Source organism: Miniopterus schreibersii (genome assembly GCF_964146895.1).
Source record: "Miniopterus schreibersii genome assembly, chromosome: 2".
Lineage (NCBI taxonomy): Eukaryota > Metazoa > Chordata > Mammalia > Chiroptera > Miniopteridae > Miniopterus > Miniopterus schreibersii.
This window is the reverse complement of record NC_138102.1, coordinates 93,348,671-93,365,357: the sequence shown is the minus strand read 5'-3', so window position 1 is coordinate 93,365,357 and position 16,687 is coordinate 93,348,671. Positions and strand designations below refer to the sequence as shown.

The following is a 16,687-nucleotide window of genomic DNA, read 5'->3' as shown; positions in this document are numbered from 1 at the left end:
AATTTTCTTTCAGAAGAATTAAGTTACTTGACATTTAGGAATGAGTCAAGAGTTTGGGAATTAAAAAGCTTCATATGACTCTTCCAGAAATAACTTTCTTCAGGTTTAGCTGAATATAGCTGAATAAAAATGCCAATTAGAAAACTTTAAGTCACTTAAGTCAGGTGTGACAAGAAAAGTGACACGTTAGCCTGCTACTCTTGGCTTCATGGTTATAATCCACATACACATACTTACAGAGCTTCTATCATTTGCTGAGCGCTGTGGGGGGTACAAAGATAGGTCTAAGACACTGTGTCCTTCCTGAGGAAACTTAGTGGGAGAGAGAAATACCCAAAGTTCCTCAAATATATGCCTATAGAAGTTCAAGGAGAGAAAGGTGCCATTCTTTTGACTACCAGCTAAAAGTGCAAGTGTCCCTCACTACCTAGAAATTTATTAATCCTGTAGGGTTCAGCCAGGTCAAGTCTCCTGCCTCAAAGAAGGCTTGTCCCCTCTTTAGTGGTCTCTCCCCATCTGATGGTCTCCAGCAGCTGTCACAGAATCTGTGAGCATTCAGTGATGTTCTGCCTGGGTCCTCTCCCACAATGTTAACTCTCCATGAGAGTAATGAGCCTGAAGGTCCGTTCAAGTCTAATAGTCTGTGGTGTGCTGGTTCTAATGTAGGCAGGAATGTCAAGTGTAGCCCTTCCTCCCTCCCTCTAGCTAGTCTGCAGCAGTGACTAGGCCTGAGACATCTTGGTTAGTTAACTAATTCTTGATTTGAAGTGCCTCAGAGGCCGGGAATAACTTGGCTTCTTTAGTTCCACCAGTGTCAAATGTGCACACATGATATTCAGTGACCATGTGTTTGGTTAGTGAGTGTCCCGCTCTAAGGAGTGACCTCAGTCTTCCCTTTCCATCGCCTCTCAAAACTAAATTGTTTCTCATTCTCTCTTCCAATCACCTTAGCTACTTAATAAATACTTCCCTGTGAAATGAGAGCATGTTTCTTCATGCTTTCCACTGGAGGACTGTTTTTCCTTTAAGAGGAAGAATATTAGTGACCTAGGTTCCATGTGAACCTTCTGTTTTTACCTCTGCAGGACAGAAGGGAGTGCCTTGCTGCTGTCCTGGAGCAGGTCATGCAGACTTATCCTAAAGACATGGAGGAGGAGAAGACCATGCTGCTGTTGACCATGCTGTTGGCCAAAAAGGTGGCCGATCACACACCATCATTGCTCCGTGATGTCTTTCGCACAACAGTGAATTTTATTAACCAGAACCTACTCACTTATGTGAGAAACTTAGTCAGAAATGTAAGAACCAGTGATGTCAGCTCCTTGGCATTTCATTAAATCCTCTTGGTGTTTGCCTACTCCCTACACCCATTTCCCTCTGAGGTCAGGAAACTCAGCAGAGCCCTCCACTACTTTCCTCCCTTTCTTCTGCTTCAGATGACCAAACCACGAGGAATGCTGTTAGAAACTTTCCTGTTCAGGTAGAAAGGCTTGGTTTTGCTTTCATGAGCAAGAAAGTTATGTGGTAGGAAGTGGTAATGAACACCTGGTGTCCTTTTGTGCTTTATCAGCTTCATTATTTTTTTTAATAATTATCAGTTTCATTTTTAAGATGTGCTACTGTCAGCAGGGAAAGCTTATTTCATAGTATCCATAGAATTGTAATAGTGTGGTGCAGGTGGTATAGACACTTAGAGCATGAAAGAAAGTGGCTGAGGGATCCAAGCTGAGCTTCCCCAGGTCTGCTCTCAACTTTACCTTGTCACAAAAATAAGTATAATTAAATTCTTTAAAAACATGCTTACAAAACATACAAACAAAAACATGCTTACGGAGAAAGATGAAAGGGAGAGAGACCAAAAGGAGAGATCAAAAAGGGGGGAAATCTATCTAAAACCTGCCCCAGAAAACATCTGTCCCATAACCAGGATATTAAAAGTCACAGTTCTTCATGATGTTGCCCAAGAAGGCCAGACAGTCCTTAAAGTCTGCTGCTTCAGTTTCACAGAGCCAACTGCAGGTTCGATGGATCTGTCTTTTCTCTAGATTTGAAAATATTGGTGAATATTTGGGATTTTACGTGTTAGAAGCATTACTCAGGCATCCAACCTTCTTAAAATTAATGATAAACCTTAAAAGCTTTCTCTATCTGCTATGGACTTTATACAAGCATTTTGAAACAGGAGAATGAATATAAATGTGAAATCAGGTGTTAAACCATGCTGAATTGTTAGAAGCAGGTAAGCCTGAGAAAGTTCCTGGACAGCATTCACCAACCATCTAAAGGGAGTAAGTGGGCAAGATGTCAACAGCATTCTGTGCTAACAGCTTACCAAATACTGAAGGGCCCAAACAGAATCTTGATTCCTTGGACCCACTAAGATGCCTCTTGGCACCATAAGTGACCCAGTAGATGGGAATATCCACATCTCAGCACCTTGAAAATCTGTTTTTGCAGTTGCTCTCATGGAGCAAAGTGTAGGATGCACGGATATAAGGATAACAGGTTTCCAGAGAATGTTTTTGCACAAACCCCTGCGTCACTTATATTTTTTATGGCACTAGAGTTCTTAAGTTCTGAATTCTGGTTTATAAGTTAAAACAGCTACTTTAGACCATAGAAAATGATCATCAATAAAGCAGTAACATCTATTAATTAGAGGTGTGGAGCACTAAAAATTCACATGGGGCTAAAGAACCCAAATCTAGGGAGGTGACAGTAGTAAAAACAACTGGATTTTAGACATGCTAAATAAATATATGCTAAAGTTTTTGTTTTGGTTGAGTGAGGGGTTATAGATTCTAATTAATCCTTGAAGCATATCAGAAACTCAGAAGTTTTAGTTGTAGCAGAGAATGCTAGATGCCCCCAGTATCTGTCCTCCCCATCTTCTGTAGCTGTAGGATTTAAAACTGGGTCCTGATGGTCTACATATCCCAGGCTCCCTTATAAGCCAGGTGTGACCTATGACTTTTGATTAAAGGGATGCAGGCAGAAGTGATAAATACATCTCTACTGTGTCTCTGAAGAGAAGGAGCCTGCCCTCTACTTTCCCCTTCTGCTGTCCACAGGCTAAAGTGTCCATGAGGATGTGGGTACAGGTGAGGGCATTATCTCAGTGACAAGGACCAGTAATATAGGCTCCTGGCTCCCAAGACTTTGGTGCTGACTGCTGACATATAATTAGAGAAATAAACTGTCTTGTTTAAGTCATATTTAGATTACCTGTCATAGAAGTTGAGTGTACATTCTAATAAATGCAATGTTTGTTTGGTAAAAATGAAGGATGTAGAACTTCCAATCATTTACAGAGATTGGTAACTTAAGGCCTTAAGGCAAATCTGGTCTGCTGGTTGTTTTTGTAAACGAAGTTTTAATGAAACATAGCCATGTTCATTCGCTTATTGTCTCTGGCTACTTCCACACTAACATCAGAATGGAGACATTGTGACAAAGACCATATGGCAGAGACTGAGTGGCCTATGGAACCTAAAATACTATCTGGGCCATTACAGAAGAAAAACTGGTCATTCAGTACAAGTTAGGAAAGAGGGAGAAACAGTAAATAGGAACTCATAAAAAAGAAATTTAAAAAGTCAGAAATATGACTAAATATATTGGTGGAGGGAAATTAGACTGGCTAATTCTGGTTTTTCCTTTCTTTCTCTAGGAGATGGACTGAGTGGAAGACTGCAAAGCGTGTCTGGTTAAAATTTGGTATGGGATAGCAGTTAGCTGCCTCCAGTGGAGATAGAGCCATGACTACTTAAAGTTCTTAGAGAAGCTAGGCACAAGATAACAGTTATTTATTTCTCACTATTTTAAAGATGATGTTTTAAACCAGTGACCCATTTAGAAATCTCTACATTAATATACTTGAATAAAAATGTCAACTTGCACATATTTGAACAAGCTTGCTCCCATCTTTAAATCTACACATTGTGCCTTTATCTTAATTCAGCTGTATAGGTCCCCACTTGAAAATTAAAGTTAAAAGCAGATTATAAAGCAAAAGAAAAAAGACACAATGTTTTGTTAAAAAAACACAACTTTACTGCTTATTAAAGTGCAACCTCAGCACAGTCTTACAGCAGTGTCATGTGAGGAGAGCAGGGATTGGAGAAGGAATGCACAAGCCCCTTACAAATGAAAATTCCTTGCAGAATAGGGAACATCTTAATACTACGGAAGTAATAGTCTTCCTGTTTAAAAACCAGACGGCACAGGAGATTCTGGATTCAGAACATTTTGGACTTTTTTCAACTTGATTTCCTTTTATTAGAGTCAAGAAAAACCACAGGCAAGTCAAAGGTGTGGAGGTGATTTAAAGGCCTGTGTCACCTAGTTTCTAAAATCAGGTAACTAAAGTCACCTTGTCTCTTTCCAAGAAGCCAAGGCCATGATAACATTTTTAAGGTGGTAGAGTACCAGAAACTACTGCATACATTTCATGAGGACTGACTGCTAATACTCTTATATTTTCATTTTCCATCCGTAGTCCTCAGTTCAAGTCTAAGAGGTTGTGTCAGGAGAGAACAGGTTTTTCTAGGCATAAAAAATGAAGAGAAAAAAAAACTTAAAAATTCAATAGTTGAGTAGTTGCCTTTTCTAGGGATGCAGTCAGAATACAAGTGATAACAAAATCAGATCTCTTAGGTAGTGCCCAAATAAACCAGGGAACACATACATTTAGAAACAGGTGTTTCCTAGGGTTCTATTTGCACATGATGGCAGATGTTGGGTCCATATCACACACATTACCTTTACTCTATACTAACACTCTTGTTACTGTGAACGTGACACTCTGGAGAAACCAATGAACAAGAGTACTGAAGTACTAATAAATATTTCCTTGTTACCAAACACTCTTCTGTTTAAATTCATCAGAAAAAAATGACTGTGCACCATTCAGGATTAAATACATACCACACTAGGGCTGGGGCTCAGTCTGATATCTGCAATATGTTGCAAGTATTAAAAGCAAATAGATGTTGCCATGTGGTATAAAGGCAATCATTTAGAAAACATTTTCTAGTAATGCTATTATTATGAATGTTTTGGAATGGACTTCCCCCCCCAAAAGATTCATATCACAGTGGAAACAAGTTGAACACATATACACACATACATACACTCATTTATACACTCAGATTCTCACTAGGTGGAGATACTTTCTTCCAGAAAGAGCAATTTAAATACAAATAGTTGACTAAACTAACGGGAGAGAAGAAAGCTTTAAAGTAGCAAATAATCGGCAGATTCCAAGATGGAGGCGGATTGAGTGGAAGCTACACTGACACTCTTCCAGGACCAAACTGGAATTACAACTAAAATATAGAAAAACCATCCTGAATAATCAACTGCAACTGAAGACTAGCTGGAGAGCACCTTCATAACCAAAAATAGAGACCACATAGAGACTGGTAGGAAGTGAGGAGGTACAAGAGGGCTGGCTGGGCTCCCACAGGGAGCAACTGAAGTTCCGGAGGAATATCTCAGGTGTGGGGGTTCCCACTGAGAACTCCGGGGTTTAAACCCCAACCCCAGCACAGAGCACCAGATCTGAGAAAGGTACTCACATAACATCTGGCTGTGAAAAGCAGCAGTTTCTGTCTGCCAGGGAAAGAGCTGGAAATGTAGGCACTCTCTTAAAGTGTCAGTGCACAGTTTTGTGTGCATCCACTCACCTTGGGCTCCGGTGGAGGGAGGGCAGAGTGAGGAGAATCCAGAGGTGCTGGCAGGGGGAATAGAGCTCAGAGGGCAGCCATTTAGATCCCTGTGCTGAGTCATTCCCCCATACTGCAGAGGACATCCTTCTCAGGCAGACATTTACCTTCCAAACAGCCTTTGCTTGGGGGAAAAGCAACTGCCCCGCCCTGTGGACTTTTTACAGCCTGAGGCTCATTAAGAGACTGAATAACAGCCTCTGGGTGCTTTGAGTCTTTCCCTGATTTGATTCTGGACTCAGGGCTTGGAAAAACAGGCCTTGGTGGGTATCTTGGTTCAGTCCAAACACACCCAGCCTCAGCAGAGGGAACCACAAGCTGTGGAGTGTGGAAAACTTCAAACAGGGTACTCAAGGCCAGTCACAAACTGCATCTGACATTGGCCTGCACCAGAGACCATCCAAAAGACTGGGAGTCCTAGCAGATCTACCTAATCCATAGAAACAAATCCAAACAAGCAGCCCCAATGAGGAGACAAAAAACAAGCCCCAAATGAAAGAACAAAAGAATTCTCCAGAAATGAGCTCAATGAAATGGAGATAAGCAATCTATCAGATATAGAGTTCAGAATACTGATTGTAAGGATGCTCAACAGCATGAAAAAATATATGGAAACTATGAAGGAAATTAAGAATGACATAGTAGAAATTTAAAAAAAAAACACGGAATAAACAGCAGGTTAGGGGAATGTGAGGACTGGATCAGCGAATTAGAAGACAGGGTAGAAAAAATAAAGAACCAAAAAGGGAAAAACTAAAAAACAGGAGGACAGTTTAAGGGAGCTGTGGGACAACATGAAACATAACAATATTCACATCAAGAAGTGCCAGGAGCCCAGCCGGGCATGGCTCAGCGTTTGAGCGTTGACCTGGGATCCAGGGGATCGGGGTTTGATTCCCGGTCAGGGCACATGCCCGGGTTGCGGGCCTGATCAATGACTCTCTCATCATTGATGTTTCTACCTCTCTCTCTCCCTCTCCTTTCCTCTCTCTGAAATCAATAAAGATATATTTAAAAAAAAAAAAAAGTGCCAGGAGAGGTCAAAAGTAAGCAAGGGTTAGAGAACCTGTTTGAAGAAATAATGGCAGAACACTTCCCTAACCTGGTCAAGTAAAAAGTCACACAAGTTCAGGAGGCACAGGGCGTCCCAAGCAAGAACCCCCAAAAGAGGCCCAAGCTTAGACACATCGTAATTACAATGCCAAAAATTTAGGACAAAGAATACTAAAGGCAGCAAGAGAAAAGCAATCTGTTATCTACAAGGGAGCTCCCATAAAACTGTTAGCTGATTTTGCATCAGAAACTCTACAAGCCAGGAGGGAATGGCATGAAGTATTCAAGGTAATGAAAAGCAAGGATCTGAAACCAAGACTACTCTATCCAGCAAGGCTATAATTCCAAATAAATGGTGAAATAAAGAGCTTCCCAGATTAAAAAAAAAAAAAGGCTAAAGCAGGTTTTCACCACCAAGCCAGCATTGCAGGAAATGTTAAAGGGACTGCTGTCACAAGTTGAAATAGAATGAGAAACAGACATAAAGAAAGAAAATGGCAATAGATAAGTACCTATCAATAATAACCTTAAATGTAAATGGATTAAACACTCTAATCAAAGGACATAGGGCAGCTGAATGGATAAGAAAACAAGACCCAAATATATGCTGTCTACAAGAGACCCACCTCAGAATAAAAGAGGCACAGAGGCTGGAAAAAAACATTCTGGAGGGCTTTAAAGGGGAGATTGACAGAAACAGTCACAGTAGGGGACTTTAACACCCCACTGACTTTACTGGATAGATCTTCCAGACAAAAATCAACAAGGAAACAGTGATTCTAAATAACATACTAAATAAGATGGATTTAATTGACATTTACAGAACATTTCACCCCAAAGCTGCAGAATATGCATTCTCCTCAAGTTCACGTGGGACATTCTCATAGACCACATGTTAGGACATAAAACAAGTCTCTACAAATTCAAAAAGATTGAAATCATATCAAGCATCTTCTCAGACATTTATGCCATGGAATACTATGCAGCTGTAAAAACAAAGGATCCCTTCCCCTTTGAGACAGCATGATGGGACCTGGAGAGTATTGTGCTAAGCAAAATATGCCAGTCAGAAAGACAAGGATCACATGATCTTACTCATATGTGGAATCTAATAAAATAAGCTGATGAAAAAATAGATCCAGAGGCATAGAAGCATGGAACAGACTGACGAATCTCAGAGGGAAGGCAGGGATGGGTGGGTGGGGAGAGATTAACCTAAGAACTTATATGCATATATGCATAACCCATGGACACAGACAATAGTGTGGTGAAAGCCTGAGGGAAAGGGTGCAGGGTGGAGGGGATCAATGGGGGGGGGGGGGGGAAGGGGGCCATTTATAATACTTTCAACAATAAAGATAAATTTAAAAATACCAAATAATCCCATACTATCTAATATTTTTAATCTTTCACAGCATCTTTACTTTCTACTGTTTTGCTTAAATTAATACACTAAGTCACTATTTTAATCAGCTAGACATTTTGGTGTAAATTTTCCCAGACCAAGTCAGATATACCTTCTTGCTTATAAAGCAAGATTGTCATCTCATCTCCCCAAGCCAGCATTATGAAAAGATTCTACTGTATCAAGAGTTCCAATCTTGAGCACATTCCAGCCACAGCTCAGGGGTACCCTGGAAGTTGGATTTTACACAGGTAACATAATCCTTGTGGATAGAATTGAGAAGTGACTTTGTTTCAAGGAATGTATTTCATCCTGATTTATATACACACACACATATTTGAATTAAGTGAAGAATATTCCTTGGTTAAAGATAAAAGGCTTTCTTCTCCAAAAGATACTTGGCACATCTGAAAGTCAGGTGGAATATTTGGTGTATTCAGGTCAAATCGTCCCTGACCTCACCTTTCAGAATCCAGCATAAACTGCTGAGATGCTCAGGGCTGCCTTAAGGGGTCACAGCAGCAGTGCATGCTTCCATTTCCCAACAGTTTCATTAACTGTGCTGACTGGTAACTTAAATATGGAGTCTCCTTTGTTATTATCATGTTTTCAGAAACTTAAGTCCAACCAAGTATGTACTTAGGAAGGCTACTAGACTATGAAATTATTCCTTCTAAGTTAAGAACGTAAACTAGGTTTTACGAATAGAAAGATGAGTCCATCAGTTATCTTCAAATCTCATTTTATTACAACATCCAATGTGTTCTCCCCAACAAAGCACTTCTAACAGAAAGCAAATGTCAGATTTGGATTCTGTCCCTTTCCCCTGACAGGCCAAATGCAGGTAACAGGAGGGGAAAGGAGGAGCCAGAATGAATCCATAATCATAAATTGAGCAAATCAACTGTAGTGAGAGCTAATGAACTTCATACAGAAAAAGAAAATCTGTGCTGCTTAAGTAAAACGCTTACATTAATTACCAAACGTTACTATTTAAATCCAGTAATTCTGAGATGAAAGCATTAGAACCAGTAACTTCGGTCAAAGAATGAAGTAGGTAGAAAGCGGCACTTTGAATCTAAAGGAAGAAAGAAATGGCAGGCTATGATAGAAAAAAAAAAAATTCTTTTCCTGCGTGGCCAGCGTGGCTCAGTGGTTGAGCATCGACCTATGGTCCAGGAAGTTGCAGTTCAATTCTCAGTCAGGACACATGCCTGGATTTTGGGCTTGATCCCCAGCAGGGGGTGTGCAGGAGGCAGCCGATCAATGACTCTCATCATTGATTTTTCTCTCTCTCTCCCCCTCTCCCTCCCTCTGAAATCAATACAGACATATTTCAAAATAAGTAAGTAAAACAAATAAATTCTTTCCCTTAAGGACCAATCTATAATTATAACACAATTCTCTTGATAGAATCATCAGGAATAACCAAGTTATCCCAGACTCTTAACAGGAAAGACTGTACTTCAGCTTCCTTTTGTCCTGGGAAAGGGGGCAACAAAGTAATCTTAAAATATCAAAACTTGTTCTACATAGTACATTAGTAAGCCAATTTCTTTAGTGGTGCAAAGAACACACTGAAGTGAGCAAAATTTTCCCTCAGGAGAGGTGAGAATAGGGCAAGAATCACCTAGAGCCTGCAGCTACTTTTTAACTTATTAAAGGCCTTGCAAGTATACCTGAGAACAATTCCAACCTGAGCATAAGCTGCCTGGCTAGGGCTCTTGTAGTGTAAACATAGTTCACAGGTGGAGGACCCTGGTGACAAGCTAGGTAGAGGTTAGTTTTGTGTAAAGAAAAAGATGACGGGATGTACTAATATTATAGTAACATGAGTTTCCAACTCTCCACGGAGCGCTATATTGAGGTAACTAAACAATAGTGACTGAATTTCAGATCGGTATTCTATAGGCAAGACTGTTAATTTTACGTTCCCTAGTGTACTGTGGAATGAATGGAAGGTTTTCACTGGGAGTCACCTGTCAGCTTCTGAGCAAGATGTGCCTCTGGCTGCGCCTGCTTAACCCTCTTGATTAGCTAAGCAATGCCCAGAGGTCTCCCTCACTTCCTTCCACAACCCATGGCACAGGCAGGGGACAGAGAAGGAACAAAAGGGAACCAGGAAAAAGGGAAGAGAAAAATGGTGCTGCCTTCAAATTATTCAGTGATGATTCTTGTGTCAGACTGCCTTAGCCTTGTTTATAAGAAATATTTATCTAACATTTATTAACTAAGAAAGCTCATGAAAGATCTAAACCAGTGATAACGGCTAATTCTTTGTAAGGGATCTCATTCAGTATTTAAAGGAAAAACATCTGGTATAATTAGAAATTGAGAATAACCCTGGACATAACCTTCTCTCATTTGTCTGTGAGAACATGTTCAGTGTTTAGACTAGCCTATATGGTACCTTTGTACAAATTAGGGCACACAATATGGTGATCACAGGCTGCCCTTGTGCAGTAGACAACTGACACAGCCCTGTGCAGAAAGCCTGCCAATACTGTTTTGCAGGGTTACAAAAAATGATAAAAATGGGAAAAGCACTACACTTGGAGTCAGAAAAATTCAGATCATTGCCTCATATGCTAGGACACTTTAGAAAAATTAGTAAATGCTCAACTAATATTTGCTAAAATTATAATTACCCACACTTTTTTAAGAAAAAGGATATTCTAATACAGAAAAATATGCACCCTGAATTTAAACCCATGTCACAGTTGAACCTCCTCAGTAACAGGAGGTTATAACTAATGGTGTATCTTGGGACTCCACGGAAGAGGACATTTTCGGGCATCAAGTGTGTTGCTGAGACTAAATGAAATGCTTGTGAGGGTACTGGTTCAGAGGCTAGAAACTTTCTATAAAGTGAGCAGATAGTGATACTTTATCACTATCTCAAATTTTTTGAAAGGTAACTTTGTGTTAAAAAGACCTACGAAATTAAGATAAAAGAAAAAAAGGTATTATTTCTGTAAAACACCTTAAAATAATTTTAAAGTTGTATGGGTATGACATCTGTTCACATCATACCTTTAGAAAAAAGCAAGGAGCATGCCTCACTTTTGTTTTAGAATTAGCACAAAGGCTGAAGAAATTAATGGTAGCTATGGTTCAAAAACCATGTCTGTGTTCACTGTTTAAATATATCTTTTTATTGATTTCAAAGAGAGGAAAGGAGAGGGAGAGAGAGAGACAGAAACATCAATGATGAGAGACACTGATCGAGCCCGCAACCTGGGCATGTGCCCTGACAGGGAATCGAACCCCGATCGCCTGGATCCTAGGTCGATGCTCAACCGCTGAGCCACGCCCGGCTGGGCTGTGTTCACTGTTTATTCCCTCCAGTACAAACCTAGGCAGTGGCTGCATTTGATACAAGACATGGGACACAGGCGAGAGGAGGTATCAAGGATGACTTTGAGTGGTGAATGTGTGAACCAGATGGTCAACAGTTGTTTTTCTTCACCTGGGAAGCTCTTTCTAGAGGGCAATGATGATCATGAGAGTCCCCCTAAGGCACACTATAGCAACTGATTTCTCTGGGCTCAGAATGATCATTTTGTTAGAGAGAGGATAAATTAGCATTCTTTAATTCTTGTATTTGTCTCAAGAAACATTCACTGGCTTTTTGCCAAGTGATCAGAGATCATTACATTCAGTAGAGCAGTTAAGAAGAGTTCTAGACAACTAACAAAAACTTTTCCTCAATAGTCCAAAGAATGAGAAATGATAAACAAGAGTGATATTCTTAATTCTGCACTTGAGTTCTATAAACAAGTTGGATTTATTCTGAATTGTTCCTTTATCTTAGATTTAGATGCTATGTCAGTCAGGGGGCAAGAAGGAATGGCCTCCTACTCCTGGCCCCCACCAAAAAAGGGGAGGGTGACAAATAATATTCTTTGAAATGTAATAACAAAAATAGGAGCTGCTGTAAGCAGCAGTCTGTATTAGGGTATTCCCTTCCACTGCCAGAGGCAGAGGGTAAGGAAGTGAAGAAAGAAAGGGGACACTGACATATCCTATTACTACTCAGGAACTTTCAATGATTCAATCTAGAGAGAGCCAATGGAAAAGAATGGCTATTTACCATTACACAGCAAAATGCAATTGGCCAAATAACTCTGAGTTAATGTTCAACAGATGGGAAAATAAAGCAGCACATGGTAGCATTGTATCACATGTCTCATTCTTTCCTTTAATGGAGAACACAGACCCTAATATCCTAGGCCACATATCTCTCTAGCAGCCCAAAAATGAACCTGGTTTATATTAGTGCTTAAATGTGTTCAGCCAATGGGTTTGAGGATATAGAGTTTAAAAGTGTGAACACGGCCTGGCCGAGTGTGGCTCAGCAGCTAAACATCAGCCTATGATACAGGAGATCGCAGTTTGATTCCCGATCAGGGCATATGCCAGGAGGCAGCCAATGACTCTCTCATCATTGATGTTTCTATCTCTCTCTCTCTCTCCCTTCCTCTCTCTGAAATCAATAAAGATATATTAAAAGAAAAAAAGTGTGAACACTGGAAGGAAAATATTTTATTATAAAAGGGGAAAAAAATCAAGATAACACACCAGTTTGCTCTTACCCTATGCAAACACAAATGTAGCAATTAAACCACAGAGTAATCCATTGCAACAGTAAAACCCAAGAAGGAAATAATTCTTTACTATACTAATCCCATTTCCCTCCTCACCTCTAGGTGTACCAAAACCCTTAAAAAATCATTCCCTAAATGAGATACAAAAACTCAGAACATAAAGGTACACTCCATGGTAAAGCTGACCTGGCACACAAACACACTTCAGAATTTTTTTTGACCAACTTTTAAATACTATTGCTTTTGGGAGATTTAATTTTTAAAAATATATTTAAAAAAGAAAGCACACTTAAAATATCAAGTTTTGGTGATCAGGATAGGTAAAGTAATTTTATTACAAATTTCAGGATCTAAAAAGTAATTTGTTACATTTACTAAGATAAATCTGAGATAACCTGTATCAAGCAAGTACGTCCTGCACAGTGACACTGATCCTCAGGTATAAAATGACACAGTCCCACTCCCCACCCTTTTAGAATTGAGATCAGCCAGATGAAAGAAAATTATGCTGATTCTCAACTAGTACATAGTAATTAGGATCATTTTAGTTTATCACTCCGGCATCTGGACTGTCAAGAGTTCAGTGACGAAGCCACCGTTCTTGAAATCTGAAAGCCAAACTAGAATCTTGAGGGCAATCAAGAAAGTCAAGCTTCTCTTTTCATACTTTTTACTTTAATGGTATTTAGGAGACTTTCTGAATTTCATAAGCGTTATGATTCAATTGGTCTGTAAGCCCAAGTATAAAAATCCAGTGAAGGACTGCAAAGGAGCTAGCTGGTCGACCAGTAAAAAGGCCAGATAGTATAGGGAAAACACACTAGCCTAGGTTCTAGACAGTGACCATCCAGCAAGAGAAATGCTGCTGGCAGGTAGTCATAAGTTCAGTAGGGTGCCCATACACAAAAGAGCCAGAAGAGCTCCAGAGGTCATCTAAGCCATTCTCCTGCTAAACGAGACAAATCTATCTCTAGCCAGTTACTTGCCACACCACTTATAGGCAGGGAGTTTCCCACCCCCCTTCTTTTTAAAGATTACTAAAGGCAGTATCTTTACAAGGTAAAGCTATTAAGAAGCATCAGAGACTTGACAGGTACAGAGCAAGCACTCTCCATGGATCTTAGAAGAAACCGGGGGGTGAAGAGGAGCAATGTGTTACCTGAGAGGCAGCTGAGCCATAAGAGGAGAACACCCTCATGCTATAGGACTAAAACGGTAGGGAAGAAAAGAAAAGCCAAAAAAGAATGACTAAAAAACATAGCATTTTCATCAGAAAAGATGAAATTCCAAGGGCAGGACCAAGTCAGTAGCTGAGGAGCACGTAGCTAAGCCCTCTTGCCTGTGAATTTCTATCCCAGATGCTCCTAAATTAACCCTTTCCCTCTAAAACTGTGGCTCGCAAGGGGGAACAATTTTACCCCCAGGGACATTTGGCAATGTCAGGAGATATTTTTGGTTGTCACAACTGGGGGAAGGATGCTACTGGTATTTAGTGGGTACAGGCCAGTGATGTTGCTAAACACCCTACAATGCACAGGACAACTTTCTACAACAAATTATCAAGATATCATTAATGCAGAGGTTGATAAAACTGTACGAGAGGAGTACTTTACTCCTAAAATCCAGAGCCTACCATGAGCCAAGGCCCTTGGAACTTACAATCAAATGTGAACACCCTCTACCTCAAACCCTAATATGTGGATCAATCCACTGCCTTGTTGAGCAGAAATCTCCAATTACCCAAGAGTGTTCCACAAATGTCCAATCAGCTGCTGGAGGTTCAAATTCAGTCAATACAACTAAAACCTAATATCCTTTTTGTCTTATTTCTCTTCTGAAAAATCTGCTATTTCTTTCTCAGAGCCAATGCTACCCCAAATGCCACTGCCAGGATGGCAATAGCGGCAGCCCCTCCAAACAACAGTATAGACTTGTCCTCAGACAATGGCATAGACTTCTCTTCTCCAGCAGGGGAGGACCCTTCCGTAAGACTCTCTTCCCTTATATTCATCTCTTCACTCAGCAGTATTTTTGTGGGTTCCAGTGCAGGGATCATCTCTTCTTCTCGTTCAAAAGGTTGAATTGTTGCTGCTTTCACCTCTTGTTCATCAAGTTCTATGAACAAAGATGTAGCTGGGCTGACTTCCTCAACTGCGGTCATTTCTGTGTCAGGTTTCATCTTCTCTAGCAAGGAACTGGCAGTGATATGTGGAAGCAAGGGAGCTGGGGCTTTAGGGAATACTTCTTGCAGCTCCCTGGTTGACAAGGCTACAGATGCCACAGCAGCCTCTTCCACACCCTCAGGTATTTCTTCTTTCTCCACATGTACTATGTCAGAATTAGAAGAGTTGTTCTCACTCTTCTCTCCAGCCCCATTGCTATCTAAGCTTTTAACTTCTTCAGGATCCATTGCAATCTGCTGCCAGGACTCAGGACCTAGGGACACTGGTAGGCTTTCTGTATGCCAACTCTGGCTGGCTGACAGGGAAACAGGTAAGCTCTCTGACTGCCAAGAAGTAGTCACAGTTGGAGACTCTGGAGGACTGACTTGTCCAGAGTTGTCACTGGGCAGGATATAAATGTCATTGCTATCTTCTGCAAGAATTCCAGGGTATTCCTCCTCGGACTCAAGGCTAAAAACAGTGCCCTAGAAAAGAAGGAGAGTCAATACAAAGAATGGTAAATATATTTTATTTTTTGTTAATCCTCACCTGAGAAAATTTTTTCCATTGCTTTTTCAGAGTAGGAAGGAGGGGGGAAGGGAGAGAAAAACATCAATGTGAGAGAGACATATTGACTAGTTGCCTCCCGCACACACCGCGACAGGGGACAGGGAGTGAACCCGCAACTGAGGTACATGCCCTTGACCAGGAATGGAACCCAAAACCCTTCGGTGCACAGGCCAACACTAACTACTGAGACAGGACAAGCATTGTAAATACATTTTAAATAAATGTATATCTGGAACAAAAATTCTTTCCTAAACTGAAGTTCCAAGAATAAATACATTGTTTAAACCTATGTACTTTCTGGATTAAATGCATTTACTTGTAGATCAATGCAGAAGAAGAATTTTTAACATGATGGTCCTCTGATCAGTTTCCTTGAGGCTAAAAAAATTAAAAAGTTATATTCAATTCAATTTATATAGATTCAATTCAATAATTAATGCAAAATAAGAGAGAAAAGGCAAGAACCTTGCTCTCAAGGAACTTATGACTTAGTAGGGTACAAAAATAATGCTACACCATTGTCAAAGTGCTATTAAGAGTTCAGATGGAGAAATGACTTTTTGGTGTAAGCTGAAGAGAGCAGGGAGATGACTGAAAGCTTCATGGAGGAACCAGCATCTATACTGGACATCTGAGGATTAGATGAAAGCCACATAGAAGACACAATACCAGCAAAAGCATAGAAATGCAAAAAAGGGAAGTAGGAAGTGGCCCAGCTGAATTAGTGCACAGTACACATGAAGAATAGGAAGTTCAGTTAAGACAGGACTATGGAGGAACTTGTGAGCTAAGAAATATGAACTTTACTCAATAGGAAATGGTTAGTCAATGAAGTCTTTCAGCTACAAAACAACAATCCAAGCTCCACTTTACAATTACTCTGACAGCAGTAGCAAAATGGAGGGACACCAGAAATGCAGGACTCTTGCTTCTCTTTAGCAAGAGTCTACACAAAAGCAAATAGTGTCAGTTTTCATTTTCATTAACAGTTTAGCTTAACAGGATCCTACTGCCTAGTAGGTGCTGTGTTAGGCACCTCTCAGAGTTATAAGAAAGAATGAGACCCAATTCTTATTCTTACAAAATTCACTGTCTAGATGTGAAGACTGGCATATGAATAAGAATTTCAATATGATATAGTAAAGTTTAAGATAGGTGTATGCA

At 40.2% G+C, this 16,687-nt stretch overlaps 2 protein-coding genes across 19 annotated transcripts in view; one reads left to right on the top strand and one right to left on the bottom strand.

Annotated features, from left to right (window-relative positions):
• BID (BH3 interacting domain death agonist) overlaps positions 1-3,935 on the top strand; it is a 42,154-nt gene extending 38,219 nt beyond the window's left edge. For 4 of the 6 annotated variants that reach the window (XM_081129333.1, XM_081129332.1, XM_081129336.1 and 1 more), the window contains 2 exons: positions 1,086-1,298; positions 3,671-3,935. In XM_081129333.1, the coding sequence (XP_080985459.1) occupies positions 1,086-1,298; positions 3,671-3,682 (225 nt within the window). In that variant the 3' untranslated portion in view covers positions 3,683-3,935. The remainder of the gene's footprint in view (positions 1-1,085; positions 1,299-3,670) is intronic. The other 2 variants (XM_081129335.1, XM_081129334.1) reach the window with 1 other exon arrangement.
• A 4,330-nt stretch (positions 3,936-8,265) lies between these two features.
• Positions 8,266-16,687, bottom strand: part of BCL2L13 (BCL2 like 13) — a gene marked incomplete at its 3' end in the record, with an annotated part of 99,867 nt that continues 91,445 nt past the window's right edge. For 12 of the 13 annotated variants that reach the window (XM_081129324.1, XM_081129313.1, XM_081129320.1 and 9 more), the window contains one exon: positions 8,266-15,438. In XM_081129324.1, the coding sequence (XP_080985450.1) occupies positions 14,638-15,438 (801 nt within the window). The remainder of the gene's footprint in view (positions 15,439-16,687) is intronic. The other variant, XM_081129317.1, reaches the window with a different exon arrangement.